This window comes from Terrapene carolina, unplaced genomic scaffold (genome assembly GCF_002925995.2).
Source record: "Terrapene carolina triunguis isolate 2854851 unplaced genomic scaffold, T_m_triunguis-2.0 Scaffold131, whole genome shotgun sequence".
In the NCBI taxonomy this organism is placed as follows: domain Eukaryota; kingdom Metazoa; phylum Chordata; order Testudines; family Emydidae; genus Terrapene; species Terrapene triunguis.
The window spans coordinates 14,736,504-14,753,312 of record NW_020664482.1 but is presented as its reverse complement, the minus strand read 5'-3'; the positions used below and the strand labels follow the sequence as shown (position 1 = coordinate 14,753,312).

Below are 16,809 nucleotides of genomic sequence, written 5' to 3'. Positions count from 1 at the left end.
CATGTGTACCCATAGCAGAAAAGCCTACTGGAGTCCCAGGAAGGGAATGGAGTTGTGCTGTCCCTCAAACCAGTTTTTACATTTTTCCTCCCCTCTATTTAAAGAACAGAAGGGGGCAGTATAGCTACCACCTTCTAGAGAATACTTCATAGAGTTTTCACCTGTCTTTACATGTCCTTTCTGTATTTAAATGGGGAAAAAATCCATGTCATTGCACAGATGGAAAATCATGTGTATGCAGGACAGTGAAGCAGAAGTCATGAAAGAATAGTAAATATAAAAACAATAGTACTGTATATGAAGCAAAATCTTTTGCAGAGTTAAAACTAAATATTGAAAGCCTTACATTTTCCAATGTTGCACCAGTTAAAGCTGTTAAATGCATATCTTTGCAGCACTCAGTTTTCATAATCAGTGGAGAGTTTTTATTTTAAAAAAGTAAGATACATCGTTGTTATATATATTTGTAAAATAGGAGAGAGAAACACATTTCAGAAGTGACTCAGAGCAGTAGGTGTTCAAAACCTTGAATTTTACAGTATTGTATATAATCCCAAGTTTTTCAGTTGCTCACAAAAGATTTGTGCAACCAGAATTCACCTTGTGCAGACCTCCTGCAAAATAGATCAGCCACAAGGCTCTTTTTCCATAGGAACCTTTGTACATTTTTAAAAGGTTCAAGGTGCAGAGGGGTAGTACTGGCTTTTGTAAGTCTCTTTGTGATTCAGCCTTATGTGCAATAGGTGAGCATAGAAATGTAGGGTTTTTTACAGTTAAATGGCAAAAAAAAAAAAACCCACCCCACATTAAATTAGGTGCATGGTTGGTTTTACAGCTTAATTGATCTAAATGTAAGATTTATATATACTAGTGTACTTCATGGCTTCTGTAGGCAGAGCACACTGCACATACCAGGGGTACCTTGCATTCCCTCATCACCCCTTATAAACTCACTTTGCCACTCTCCCATTCCCTTCTATTTCAAGGACATCCTGCAACCCCCACCCCTTTATGCTGGGTGCTCTGTGTGTCCCCCTATTTTCCCCATCCCTGCATGCCAGGGCTCTGTCCCCCATATTGACACCTCCACGACATGCTACAGGCTGTCTCTCCCCCCACCCCATACTGTTGTCCCACATTCTCTCCCCATATGTGTGCTCCCATTCGTCTTTCCATGCACCACTTCTCCTAAGTCCCATACGTCCTCCCTCCTCTGACTAGGGCTCTATATGTGCCCACTTTCACGCATGCCAGCAGTCTGTGTTGCCTCCTATTTACCCTGGCCTTCTCCTTCCCTCCCCAATGCCAGGGGCTCTGTGTGCATCCCTGTCCCCTTTTCCCCCACCACTCATATATATTTTTTTTCTTTTTCTTTCCTTTCTCTTTCAGGATCAACATTTTTTATTGTATTGAGAGTATGGCAATTTGATCTGTAGACAATTAAAAGGACAGTTGAAGCTGCTGATATTGGTAGCCAGATGCCGGGGCTCCATGTGTTCCCCATTTCCACCTTTCATTTTATTTCTGATTTTCATCGGAATTGATAGGTTTCTGGCCATTGATGGCTAGAAAATTCCCTGAAATTTTGGAGTTGATCGGTTGAAGCATTACATTATTGGGTTAGACACCCAGGGAAATCCCATCAAGTTGAGTGTTAGAGTTGCTTTGTTCAGCCAATGAGATAAAATTAACAAGAAGCTGTAAACTTCTGTTGGGAGAAGTTTTTGTCCAACAGAAGTACTTCTCCCATAACATCTTGGTTTTAGAGTTTTATTTTTTGTCTATTAGTCTAACGTGCTTTTGTTCGTTGCACTGTTTTTTTCCTAAATGAACATTGTGTATTAACTAGTCTCACATTGGCAAATCCTTTTTTGTTGCACGACTGTCTCTAAATGGACAAATTATTGGTCTTTGGTCTGACCTTGGAACTAACTGTTGCTGCTGTATGAATGCAGTGGTAAAGGATGTTCCACAATTCCCATTATTTCACCATATAATTTCCATTAACATTAATAGGTAAAAACATTCATGAAAACGAGACTATAGGCCAAATTCACCAGTTAGGCAGGTGAAACTTTGTTGCCATTAATGGTATTGGAAATGCTTGAGCACAGTGAATGTTGCCTACCTCTCTAAAGGTTTCATTGCAGTACTTTCTGTATGGACTCACGTTGCTTTGAGCTAGAGATTTTTTTTTTGAAAATTCACATTATTTAAAAGGAAAATATCATTTTTCTGAATTAATTATGATACAGTATTCTGAGACTGTCATAAGCTATCCATTTGAATTTTAAACATGCCTGATTGTTTTAAAGTGTGTCAAATGTCTTACTAGTTGACTGGACATTTTAATTTATATAACCAAATACTGCCAGAGGAGTAGAACTCTTTTTGATTTCTTGACCTTAATGTTAAAAAAAAAAAAATTAAAAAATGTAATATCTGAGGGGGACACAGATTTTTAGAGAAATATATTCAATTATTATATTCAGTAATTTCAAATAACATACTGGAAATTCAGATTTTCTACCGAAATGGTATTATAATGTACTCTGTGCATGAAGTACAAGACAACATTAGCACTCTGACTTACTATATATCATTTGGTTTAGGTTTTTTTAAAGCTATTTTGATTGTGTTTCTTGAAAATCTGTGGGCCAGATTCTTATCTCAATCACATTTATGTAAATCTAGATACATTTCATTGATTTTCTTTTGGTCTGAGAGTAACATCTGGCCCTGAATAGCTAATATTTATGTGTAATATCTGAGATGGAATTTTGTCTTTTTCAGGACCATTTCTTTAGGGAGTTCCTATTGCTTGTTTTCATGACTCTGAGCATACTTAATCAGAAATGGAGCAGATGGACTGCAAACCCTACCAGCCACTGTCAAAAGTTAAGCATGAAATGGATCTAGCTTATACAAGTTCTTCAGATGAAAGTGAAGATGGGAGAAAACCAAGACAATCCTATGACTCCAGAGAAACTCTAAATGAATATAGCCAAGAACTAAGACTGAACTATAACAGCCATAGCAGAAAAAGAAAAGCCGATGACAAATCCACTCAAGGTACATAATTGATTTTCATTTTCACTAATTATGAAAAGTATCTTACAGGGGCATTTGTATATCAGCATGTAAACATATAATTATATTACTTTCAAAGGCAGACAGTGATTGCCATTTAAAAGTCACCATTTGGCACCTGTTACCACACTACAGTATCTGAGTTACTGCAATTATTTTCCTAACTATTTTTCAGCTATCACCTTCCAGAAATACGGAATTACTATGCTGTGTCTCAGACCACAGCATGGCAACTGTTGGTAAATGCTGCTGTTAGGTGGTGGCTACTCCTCTTACTAAAACTAACTGGGTAATAGTTTAAAATTCTTACATATATGTATGGATTCGCTCCAGGTACCAAATTAGCTTTGAGGTTGTCGGTTATCTGTCCATGTGCTTGTAAAGCTTATTGGTAAATTCAAATGCAACAATCCTCTTAAACAAAATTTGTGTAATCCTACAAGTAGCCAAGTCATTTACAAACGGAAGGAGAAATAATTTGTTGTAAGTACAAAAGCAAACAATTTACTGTTGTCTTTCTTTCTTTCTTTATTTTTTTTTAAGCATAGATGTAACTCAGGGGAGAACTTGTTCCTATCCTAGAAATCTTTTCAGCACATATACCCAAATGGTGCATACAGCTACAAAGCAGCAGTGTTGGGGGAAATACAAGGCTATAATTTATTATATATTTGAATACAGTACCTATTCAAATTATTCTGGCCAAGATTTCAGCCATGTATGTTTGACCTGCCAAGAATTACCTTGTTTGCTTAACTAAGAAATTATCCCATTTGTTATGCTTTGAGTTTATCCTCCCTATGTTGCATAGGTTTATTCCTTAGAGAACTGTATCTTATAAGAAAATTCCACCAATAATCTTGTAGGATTAACTCCTTGTGATTTCCTTGCTAGAAATGGTAAAGCTTGTATGCATTTCTGCAGCAAGTCACCATACAGCAGTTTGTCCTGCTCACACATGTTCAGGATTGGCTTTAGGAATCAGATTTATTATTTGCAAAAACTGATGTATTTCTTGAAGACTCATGGAGGCATTATGGCTTATTAAAAATGTGTTCTCCATGTTTTTCTTGCCTAGATTAATGTTCAGTTCATTTCTTACTAGATATCATAGGCATCTGTCCTGTTTGCCTTATAAGCAGCTAACTTTTTCTCCTTGAAATTCATAATCTTGTCCTGCTGCAAATTACCATATGACCCCAAGCACATGCTTTACAACATCACTATTCAGGTTGGCCTGTTAGCACTTGCTTAATTGACATCCTGAATAGAGATGCTTTCCCGAAATGGAGTCTGTCAATATATTATTATTCAGTGCATATTGGTTCCTATGTAATACTTGTTAATACTTCTGGTATACTTGACAATATATGCTAGTATATTGAGTTGTCTGGATGGAGGTAAAATTTTCTTGTCTTACTGGAAATCATATAATAAAGTTTTCTCTTGTGAGAAATTTAATGCAACATAATTGTCCTAGTCAGTAATTGTATAGGTTTGTTCTTCCAAGAATTACATTGTATATGGGTTTTCAATGCCAGGAATTCATCCCCATATTTTTGTGCTGGCGTAAATCGTATTGATCTGCCATAAATTCAGCCCATATGTTTGACATGCCAGCTGTCATACAGATTTGAAATATGTAAGTGGTTGGGCAAAGAATTTGTTCAGACAAACAAAAGTTAGGCTGAGGAGGCAGAGTTCTCATCTGGCTCCAGAGTTGGGTTAGATAAGCTTCTGTTTGTTGATTGAAATCTAACAAGCTTTCAAAAGGCCATATCTTTAATGGTAGAAATGCTGTGAGATCTAGTGTTCTTAGGGATTTCTGCTTTCTTTGCTTGCATTCAAACAAGAACAGAAAAAAACCAGGCCCCTTTTGAGTTATGAGTCTGACCTACTCCAAAGTCATAAGGGTGTATTTGGAATTTGGATTCCCATAAACCCTACCAACATTTTGCTGACATTCTGTATTAGGCATATCTTTAATTTTGCATCCTTTATTTGTGAAATGTAATTTTTTTTTGTAATCACTGACAAAAGAGGATTATGAATGTTGTCAGCTTATATTAGTGGAAACCTGGGAAAAGGATAATAATATCCTGCTCTGATATATAGCACTATTTTCTGAGGATCTCAATGTACTTTACAAAGGTGGATAAGTATTATCATCTCTATTTTATAAATAAGGAAACTGAGGCATGGAGACTGTTAAGTAATATATTCATGGTCACATAGTGAGTTAATGGCAGAGTCAGAAGCAAAGCTCTTGTCTCTTGACTTTGTCTCCTGTTCCAACCATTAGACAGCACTGAAGCAAAATGCAATCCTGAAAAAGTGATGATTAGTGGATGTCAAAGTGGAGGTAAATTCAGAAGGACTGTGAACTCCACCAACATAATGTGTGGTAATAGATAAGGAAACAGACACATTGCAGCAGTCATGAATAAAGTGATAATGATCCAAGGTGAGATAGCAAACAAACCTGTGAGTTCTGGAGAGGGAATGTAAGAAAAGCAAAGTCACTGAGAATATATGATGAATAATGAAAACATAACTCTCTATCTAAAACCAAAACCCTTTATGCCAGGTTGCCAGCATTTTTTGGCAAGTAATTTATTACTGGCAGTTTGACCACTTCATTGTGGCTACTAGTGTCAAGAGTTCATTGGTAGTGAAAGTCCTTTGTTCTGCTCATGGGATCTTTATTGAAATAGGTGTTCTTTCACAGAATAGATACTATACATAAATATGGCACTAATCCAATAATTGTATGAAACCTGTGGTTTGTGTGCTATGAACCCAATGCCCACATTTTGTCAGTGGTATTTGTTTTGCTTCAAATATATCTTATCTTATTTTATACAATTTTATTAGTATTAATATTTGTAACAAACACCCGTTGTAAAGCCATGTGTTTATAGAAATTATTAAATTTGTTTCCACAGTTTTTTCGTGATGATCACAATGTTGGAACACAAAATACATCACAACTTTCAGGGTGCTCCCTGTGCCTGGAACTCTTTTCATGACTCTGTCTGTCCCTTCCTTAAAATCTCTTCTCAAAACCCACTTCTTTAAGGAGGATTGGTTTATTAGTTGTTTTCTACAAGGTTTACTTAGAGGAAGCTCAAAAAAATCAACAGTGAATACAGAATAGTCTATTGGGAGACAATTATGTAACTTAAGAGGCCATATGACTGTTGCTGAACATCATATTCTGTGTCTTACGGAGTTTTAGATGTAAGATAAATTGTAGCTCTTGAGTGATTTTCAGTGGAAACTCAGTTATCTGACAGTCCAAGATTTAGCAAATAAGATCACACAAAGACTTGCAAGTATGGATATAGGAATTGGCTAAACGTATCAGTTTTGATACACTGTGGACAGATGAAAAGCTCTTTCCAATAAAAGTATTTTCCACTCCTGAAGATTCACGTATAACTTCACAATGTGTAAATTTTATCAAGAAAGATTATTTTAGAGTAATTGGAATGTTCACATTGCTTTGTTTATCTAAATGTCTATAAACCAACAATGTATTATCCTGTCCAGAAAGACACATGAAGTAAATTTCAGGCAGACCCAGTCTAATGTAGTTCATGGTTTTTGGAAAACATAGGAAATTAACCCTTTGCAGGACTGGCCAATAGATTGTTGATAGTTTAAAGACATGGGGCAGAATTGGCTGGACACTCTAGATGTATTGATGATTCCTGGTAGGATACATCTTGATGATTCTGGCATGGAAAAATTTTTCCTTGCAGGATGTATAGTCTATCAATCGTATTCTCATTTCACTTGTAACACTTTTATGGCAGCAAAACACCATTTTCTTCAAGGAGTTACTCTTTATTTACATGAATGTAAATAAGAGAAAACTCTAGTCCTACAATTTTTGGAGATGTAAAGAAAGAAGCTGTATTCCTTTTAGACTGATGTATACTGTTATGGAAAATACCAGTTTAGAGGAATGAATTCCAGACAGGACAAGCATCTGGGATTGAGTCACTGGAATGATGAATGTTATTGATCCTTAACAGGATGAACATATGGGGATAAATTTCTAGTTAGCCAAACTTTTATATATATTTCCTGGCAAGATAAATATATTGAGCTTCATTATGGGCCAGGCAAACTGATATTATGTCCTGGTGCAGGAAGAAAAAGCAGCATATATTTACTGGTAAATTTGTGTGAAAACATTAGCATAGCTAGCGATACCAGAAAACAAAGGTTTTAGAATGCTTCACAAAATATTTGGCATTTTTTATTCCTAACCAGAGGGTCACATAAGATTTCTTATTTGTAGGACAAAAAAGTAGAGTATGAGATCACTAGCAGGGCGAATAAAATAAAGAAACTTGTATAAATTCCCTCTTGAACAACTGAACTGGGCTAAATGTGTGTAATGAATTCTTATTCAAGCAAAACCCCCATTGACCTCAGTAAGAATTGCCAGAGTAAGGACTTTAGAATTTGGCCCTCTAGTTTCCAGACCAGTTTTATTCTAAGCCCTAATTTTTGCCTGTTTCTGATTCTTTGTCGGATTCTCACTATAGCAGTTTTATGACTGATGTACTGTGTATGCATTTAGAAGTGTTCTAATTCTACAAAGCAATAGAGTTTAGAGAGGAAACCTAGATCTGGAGAATGCAGTTTGTTATGCTTTTAGTTCAAATTCATACATACCAAGAAGGAAGATTTAAACATATGGAACTTGGATTTCATGTGACCAGTCAGAAATGGTTTTACTTATTTGCAAAGACATGAAAATAAGGCATGCTGACAAGTCTTGTCAAGAAATTGTCATGTCAGGAAAATGTCATTGTGCCTTTTTGTCAACTGTAAACTGGAACTAGCTTGACTCACACAATGGACCAAATTCTGCTCTCATACTGGTATAAATCCACAGTGAGTTCATTAAGGGCAGTAGATTTGCTCCGTATTTTACTGGTGAGCATAGCATTTGGCCCATGTATAGTACGCACTGTTTGTTTCAAATGCTTTTTCTCACTGTGCTTCTGCGGGACTTGTAAAAGTAAAGAGGCTAATTTTTAATCAGCTTTTCCTCTAAATACATCACATATGTAACACTAGAATATATTCTCACTTACTTGAAATGTAAGGTTACAGCCCTGATATCATCCTGTCCCACAGAAACTTGCATGGAAGGCCAAAAAAAAAAAAAAAAAAAAAAATCACAGTTTTGAAGCCTAAGTTTCCTGCTACATCATTTCTTTTAAGGAGTGTTGCTGCACAGTAGCTTTACTTCTTTTGGCTACCTGCTTGCACCTACCTACCCTCTAGTGCAGTGGTTCTCAGCCAGGGGTACATGTACCCCGGGGGGTACGCAGAGGTCTTCTGGTGGGTACATCAACTCATCTAGATATTTGCCTAGTTTTACAACAGGCTACATAAAAAGCATTAGTGAAGACAGTACAAACTAAAATTTCATACAGACAATTATTTGTTTATACTGCTCTATATACTATATACTGAAATGTAAGTACAAGATTTATATTCCGATTGATTTATTTTATAATTATATGGTAAAAATGAGAAAGTGAGCAATTGTTCAGTAATAGTGTGCTGTGACAATTTTGTATTTTTATGTCTGATTTTGTAAGCGAGTAGTTTAAGTGAGGTGAAACTTGGGGGTATGCAAGACAAATCAGACTCCTGAAAGGGGTACAGTAGTCTGGAAAGGTTGAGTGCCACTGATCTAATGTATGATGGACTTAATGCCTCCAACAGAAGTTCAATGTGATGAGTAGCTCACTCCTTTATCTGAGTGTTTCTGGATCACTGTTTTCATGTAGAGGGGAGTATCTGCAGACTCTGAAGAAGACAGATGATACCAGTTAGGCTTTGTCTACACTACAAAGTTAGGTCAGCATAAGGCAGCTTATGTCGACCTAACTATGTCAGTGTCTACATTACAGCCTTGTCTACACTAACAAAATAAGTCGATCTAAGTTACGCTTATTATGTTACATAAGTTACATAACTTAACTTGAAGTAGCTTAGATTGACTTACAGTGGTGTCTACACTGCACTAGGCTGACGCAAGATGCTCTCCCATCGACATCGACCTCTTGTTGAGATGGAGTACTGAAGTAGACAGGAGAGCGTTCTCCCATCGACCTATTGCGTCTTCACCAGACTTGCTAAATTGATTTAGCGCATAGAGAATACAAGCCCTAATTGCCCTACTACACCGACATAATAACTCCATCTCCCCGAGGGTGACAGTTAGTTAGGGTGACAGTGTCTGTATAGACATTGTGTTACTTACATCTGCTGTTGGCTGTCATTCTTGTCCACTGGAGCCATGAAATGGACAAGAAAGCTGACTACCCGCTCCCCAGACAGGCTGCTGCCGGGTCTTGTCTCCAAGCTGGGCTGCCACCCAGGGTCTTGGCTTGGGCTGCCGTCCAGGCTCCCCACTGGCAGCACAGCAGCCGACCAGACTCCGGGCGTGGATCTTCCCGCTGGAGGCGATAACCTTCCGGACAGCTTCCCCCCAGCTCCCGTTGGGGATGGGGAGGCGGGAAGCCCCAGGCGGCTGCCTGCCTCCACTCTTGGTGGGGAACAGGGAAGAAAGAAGCCTCCCTCTCCCAGAGCTGAGTGTTCTGGCTCTCAGCCCCCCACGCTGCCCCTCTTCAGTTGGTGGAAGCACTCCTGGTGAGGACGTGTACCACCAACAGAAGGAAGCTAATGTCCACTTAAGATAGTCTTGGCATGACCAGATTTGGCTACTAATTGTGCAGTTTTCATTCCTTCTATGTGTAAAAGTTGTGGTAGGGAAAATTGTAGGATTTTTTTTTTTTGGTGGCTTGATTTTAAAAAATGTTTTAGAAATGCTTTTCTTCACCAGACTGAAAATAAGAAAATAAACCAAAGGTATAAATAAACCTTTTTTTTACCCCGAGCCTGAAATCGGTCCTTACTTTCTAGGATCACAGCATCCCACAAGCTTTCCCAAAATATCTATCAGCAATTTTATAATGCTGCTTTTAACTTTTAATGATACCTGTAAACTCACAAAAATTGCCAGTTACTTATCAGAAATACCCTATACCCTCCTAATAAGTATTTTTTTAAATCAAGGGAGTATACAAGGGAGGGAATAAACCCAGGAAAATCTACAAGACATATGAGCACATTTAAGTCATTAAACAAAGTATCACCGATCACAGTGCATTTTCCATCCCATGCTAATAAATCAAACAGAAGGAATGAAACATATGATCTGCCTTCCAAATAAATACAGAATAACATAAACCCGGTTTGCAGTGTGCTGATGTAAAAGGAAATCCTAATTTCCATTCTCTTTTCAGATGCACTAATTTTTAGCTGAATAAAAATGTCAGAAAGCATACCAGTCAAAAACAGAGTGACAGAGTAGTCTAGTCAGTCACCAATTTCAGTGTACATCAGTTCTTCCAGCAACCCTCAATCAACTTCAAAAGTCTCTCCAACAATCTTAGGATCTGATGGTTTTCCAGCCACCCTAGTAAGTTACACATCTTGGTTTAGAATTCTGTTTTTCAGAGTATGCCAACGATCTCAGAAAATCTATAACATGCCATTACTAAACCAGGAGAGGTGCAGCCTCTCTGACACTTCTAAGTGCTCTGGGAAGATCTATCAGCAATGGATGCAGAAGTCTGAACTAATGACAAGGAAGAATATTGAAGAAATGACTGGCATATAGTATGTAGGACATAGAATGAAGTAAACAACTATGCAATTGTCCCTGAGGCTAACTTCTTATACATATATTCTTGTTACTTGCCTTTTCTGTCAGTTCTTTTGACAAAAGAAGAGAGCTGTCTTATTTTCTGGAATTGGGAATAAAATCAAATTTGCTTTTCTTCTTGTTTCACCAGACACTGGAGCCAGATAACCTTTCTCCCTGAGTCCATGTTTCTTGATCATATATTTTGTACCCCCCAAATGCAGAAATATCAGGAACCGCTCTGCCAGAAAAAGACATTACCTGAATGAAATATAGTTCTACACCATGGTGGGTATATCATAGGTCAATTAGAGATTAAATTCATATTAAGAGTCAAATGCTTCAGAACTTAAAAATAGAGATTTATTTGAAGTAAATCACACACATTAATTAAAATCCCAGGGTCTGATTTTCAGAGATGCTCCATTCTTTGTAGCTCCCGTAAACTTTGGTTTCAATTGCAAGTGCTCAGCAAATCCATTTCCCATTGTCTGTGTGACTTATTAAAAATGCTTTGCAAATCAGTGGAAGCACCTTAGTAAACCAAAAGAAAGGGATGGAAGGAGTAAGATTGAAGAATTTATGCCAACTGTTCAACATCTTAGTATTGACTTTTTTCTGGAATTCAATGATGTGATGGGGTGAATAGCAAAGAGGGCTGCTATAATCAATTAATACTGTTAGGAATTTGCTCAGTTGTAAGATTAGTGAGTCAAATCACATTGATATACATTGTTGTGAGCTGCAAACCGGAGCCACTTGCTTTAGAGTATGGCTACATTCTCAGTATGCTTCATCCTTTACATTACGGTATCCAAATGACTTGTGTACAGCAGCTAGCTAGTCAGATGTCTGAGTTAAACTTTATCTTTAAGAACATGCTATTAGCTATTTCCCACTCTATTTAAAATTTTCATACCTATATCCTTTAGAGAAAGGGCAGGTTCCATAAGATCTGTCAGGAGATGAAATCAAAGTTCACTTAAAGTTTGAGACTGAAGAAAAGTAGGTGAAAATATAAATAGTTTTGTGAAAATCACCAGTACACAACGTAGGCAGTAATGAAAATGGTAATATATGAACAATGTAGCTAGTGGATCATGGAAAGCTGTGGAGAAGAATCCCTTTTTTATGTGAAAGAAGGTACATAAGATAAAGTTGTCCCTACTCATTGCAAAGAGTAGTGACAACATATATGCATGAACTAGGGACAATCCCAGTTCCTTAGCTCAAGGGAGTAAAAAAATATTGCTGTCTACTTGCACCCTTGAGAGTGAAGAGAAGGCAGGGTCATGCTGCTGATTCCTCCCTCCCCTAACCCCAGCACTTGCATATCAGACTACAGAGTTATCTTGGCAAACAGGGATAATGCAGCATTTGTACTCCCCCATGTGCTGGGGAGCAATGATTGTGCCTCCTAGAGCACATTAAATAAAATAAATTTTTAAATTAATGGAGATATCCTATCTCCTAGAACTGGAAGGGACCTTGAAAGGTCATCGAGTCCAGCCCCCTGCCTTCACTAGTACTGATTTTGCTCCAGATCCCTAAGTGGCCCCCTCAAGGATTGAACTCACAACCCTGGGTTTAGGAGGCCAATGCTCAAACCAGTGAGCTATCCCTCCCCCCCCAGAGCTTTCCCAGAGCTCTCCTTGGGGCGGACTGAGAACTCCACACCTGCTGCCACATGTGCTATTGGCTGAATGGTATAATGTGGACCTTGATAAATGGCTTTGTTGGAATGTTTCTCTTTATAAAAAGGACCTGGTCCTATGGTCTGCTCCAGTTTTTTCATACTGTTCCAACAACTCCCGTGAGGCCAGAAAGCTGACTTAAACAGCCAGCTGTGAAATCTCAGTGTGAGACAATTCCTAGGCAGCATGAAGTCAGCCACACCTTCACAGCCTCCATAGCTTAGAGGGTGAGCTGGGGATGGGAGGAAATGTGAGCAGAACACCTTGTGCTCCAAAGACTATATAAAGGGCCTCTGCGGGACATTACTAGCAGTGTAACCTACAGCAACTGACTTAGTGCAGAACTGGTCTCTGGTTACCCTCAGGATTTTCTTTTCATAGAAAGAAAAGGACAACCCCTAGCATCAGGGCCAAGTTCCTTGATTCCATGAAGATAGGGTACTCTTATAAAATATAATCTACATGCTGATTTATGTTTCATGTAATATTAAAATACAGTCAAATCATACAAAACCATTACTTGTTGCTAACGTCCTTTAAAGCACATCTGCACTTAATACAAGGGGAATATCAAAGGGAAACCCTAACAGTGGCTATTGAATAAGCAAAATACAGGCATGCACATTTCATAATAAATAAGGTCTTATAATTCATTTTTCAAGCATTAAAGTTGCTGAAGTTCTTAGGTTGCTGCACAACAATAGAATAAAATAAACAGCCTCAAAAACCCAAGAAGGGCCAATCTAAGGTCATTCCACTACCTTGTAGGATGTATATCTAATCACCACGAGTTAGTTATAATGTGATCACAATCGCTCAAGCTAGCGAACAAACATGTTGCTGCATTTTGAACGATCTGCAGTGGAAGTGTCTTGCTGTAGGGAATAAACGTAATCAAACCTTATTCTTTCAAAAGCACGTACTGCTGTTGAAAGGTCATGATGAAATAAAAAAGGGATGCAGCCCTTAAAACTTGAGATACAAGAATTTGACGATGTACCCCATGTCCCTGTAGGCACAGATATAACACACAGGCGTCTGTGTCATGACATCTAATCTAAGCTTAGACACATGCAGGATCAATGGTGGAATACCAAGACCATCATGTGACCAAAGACTTCTATGCTGCTTTGAAAGACTTTTATGGTCTTGTACATACTAGTACAGTGCCGTTTGAAGAGTGAGGACAGCCTAACACTTATCACTGACAAAGGAGAAATCCTTTGGAGCATTTCAGTTACCTCTAGAACACACTGTCCAACATCACAGACAAGGCACTAATAAGAGTAGTGGATCAGCCAACCCGTAATTACAGCATTGGTGCAGTCCTGCTCCTTGACGAAGTCAGCTCTGAGAATCAGTGCTGGGAAGGACTGCAGGGTTTCTGGATCTGATGGTATTCCTGCAGAAATGTTCAAGTTTGGAGGTGAAATCCTGCTAAGGGAACTGCATGAACTATTTTTCAGTATATGGAGAACTGAAGACACATCACAAGACTTCAAAGACACCACCATTGTCACTATCTGGCTATGGTAATTGTGGTATTTCATTACTCTCCATCACCAGAAGGGTTCTGACTAGAGTACTCTTTGATTGTTTGTTTGGTGTGCAACATTGTTAATCTCATGCTACTGGAGTCATAATGTGGTTTTAGGCCAACACAAGGAAAGGCAGACATCAAATTTGTAGCCCATCAGATGCAGGAGAAATGCAGAAAATAGCAACAGAACCTTTACACACTGTCTTTATTGACCTAGCTAAAGCATATGACATGCTCAGTAGACCTGGGTGTTGGCAATTATTGTATCCGTTTGATTGTCCAGAAAAATTCACCAACATTCTGAGGCTATTTCATGATAGAATGCTTGAATGAGTCTGCGTACATGGTGTTCTGTCTGACCAATTTCCTATTACTAATGGTATTAAGCAGGGCTGCGTAATTGGTCCACCCTTGTTTACTCTCTTCTATGCAGCATTGCTTGATGATGCTACAAGAGACCTGAATGCTGGTATCAGGATATGTTTCCGATCCTCTAAAAAATTATTTTATGTGAACAGGCTGCCATCTTCCACAATAGTCTTTGAGGCAATTTCATGAACTGCTGTTGGCCAATGATGGTGCTCTAGAGGCACATGATCTAGAAGATATACAGTTGATTAAAGACGGATTCACAGAGTCTGCAGAAATGTGTAGCCTGACAATCTGAAAAAGATAGCAGTCATATATCAACCTGTGCCAGGGAAACCCTACACAAAAGCAAAAGTCACCATCAGAAACACACAGCTGAATGCTGCTACAGACTTAACTTGGTAGTAATTTGTCAAATGATGTTTCTATAGACAAGGAGCTCACAAGTGGTATCAACAAAGTGAGTTAATCATTTGATATAATATCAGGTGGAGTCTGGCAACAACATGGTATTAAGCTTCAAACCAAGTTAAAAGTCTATAAAGCAGTTGTGCTGTCCAACGTGTTGTATGGGTGAGAGAGCTGAACCTGCTATAAGCATCACATTAAGCTTCTACATAAGTTCCATTTACGACATCTGCGTGCCATATTCTGTATCTAATGGCAGGATAAAAAGTTACCAGTAATTGACTGTATCAGTCACTCCATAAGTCAGGGTTCTCAAACGGGGTCGGGACCCTTCAGAGGGTCATGAGGTTATTACATGGGGGGTCGCGAGCTGTCAGCCTGCACCCCAAGCCCTGCTTTGCCTCCAGCATTTACATTGGTGTTAAATATATAAAAAAGTGTTTTTACTTTATATGGGGGGGATATCACACTCAGAAGCTTGCTATGTGAAAGGGATCACCAGTACAAAAGTTTGAGAACCACTACCATCGGGATTAACGCCATGCTTATTGCATCACAGTTAGGGTGGACTAGTCATATGTTGAGATTGGGTGACACCAGAATGTCAAAGCAGTTGCTGTATGGCAAACTGAAAGCAGGCAACACCATACAAGGTGGCCACAAGAAATTCGTGAAGGACACACTAAAGCATAACGTGAAACAGTGCAACATTGACGTTGACAGCTGGGAGTTGTCAGCAACAAATAGATCACTCTGGCAAGCAGTAGTCAACGATGAGGTTACTTAGTTTGAGACTGACTGCTGTATTGATCTTGAGGCACAGAGGCTGAGTCGTAAACAGCAGCTGACTCAGCAAGCACAGATTGTACTCATAGGATTGTAGGACTGGAAAGGACCTCGAGAGGTCATCTAGTCCAGTCCCCTGCACTCATGCGGAAAGCGGCGTGGGCCGAGGGACGTGCTGGCTGCCCTTCCCTCACCTCCCATTGGCCTGGAGCGGCCAGTGGGAGCTGCGATCGGCCGAACCTGCGGACACGGCAGGTAAACAAACCGGCCCAGCCTGCCAGGAGCTTTCCCTGAACAAGCGGCGGCCCAAGTTTGACAACCACTGATCTAGACCATCCCGACAGGTGTTTGTCTAACCTGCTCTTAAAATTCTCCAATGATGGAGATTCCAAAACCTCCCTGGGCAATTTAATCCAGTGCGTAACCACCCCGACAGGAAGGTTTTCCTAATGTCCAACCTAAACCGCCCTTGCTGCAATTTAAGCCTATTGCTTCTTGGCCTATTCTCAGAGGTTAAGGAGAACAATTTTTCTTCCTCCTCCTTGTAACAATCTTTCATGTACTTGAAAACTGTTATCATGTGCCCCCTCGGTGTTTTCTTCTCCAGACAAAACAAATCCAGTTTTTTCAATCTTCCCTCATAGATAGGGTTGCCAACTTCCTAACTGCAGAAAACTGAACACTGCCCTGCCCCCTGCTCCCACCCCTCCCCTGCCCTTTCTCTGAGGCCCCGCCCATTGGTCACTCCATCCCTCCCTCTCTCTCATTTGCACCTGGCTGGGGCAGAGGGTTGGGGTGCAGGAGGGGTGAGGGCTCTGGCTGGGGTTGCAGGGTCTGGGGTGGGGCCAGGGATGAGGGGTTTGGTTTGCAGGAGGGGGTTCTGGGCCAGGGCAGATGGTTGGGGTGTGGGCCCTGGGAGGGAGTTTAGGTGCGAGGGGGGGATCAGGGCTGGGGGTTGAGGCATGGGAGGGGGTTTGGGGTGCGGGCTCCAGGCAGTGCTGACCTCAGTTGGCTCCTGGGAAGCGGCGTCATGTCACTCCAACCCCTGCAGCACCCGTTGGCTGTGGTTCTCAGCCAATGGAAGCTGTGGGGCCGGTGCCTGTGGGCGGGGACACCATGCAGAGTTCCCCTGGCCACCCTTCCACCTAGGAGACGGAGGGACATGCTGGCTGCTTCCTGGG

At 39.7% G+C, this 16,809-nt stretch overlaps 1 protein-coding gene across 1 annotated transcript in view; it reads left to right on the top strand.

Annotated features, from left to right (window-relative positions):
* The first annotated feature begins 2,855 nt into the window (after positions 1-2,855).
* TENM1 (teneurin transmembrane protein 1) overlaps positions 2,856-16,809 on the top strand; it is a 383,458-nt gene continuing 369,504 nt past the window's right edge. Inside the window, exon 1 of the mRNA XM_029911855.1 lies at positions 2,856-3,072. Coding sequence (XP_029767715.1) covers positions 2,856-3,072 — 217 coding nt within the window. The remainder of the gene's footprint in view (positions 3,073-16,809) is intronic.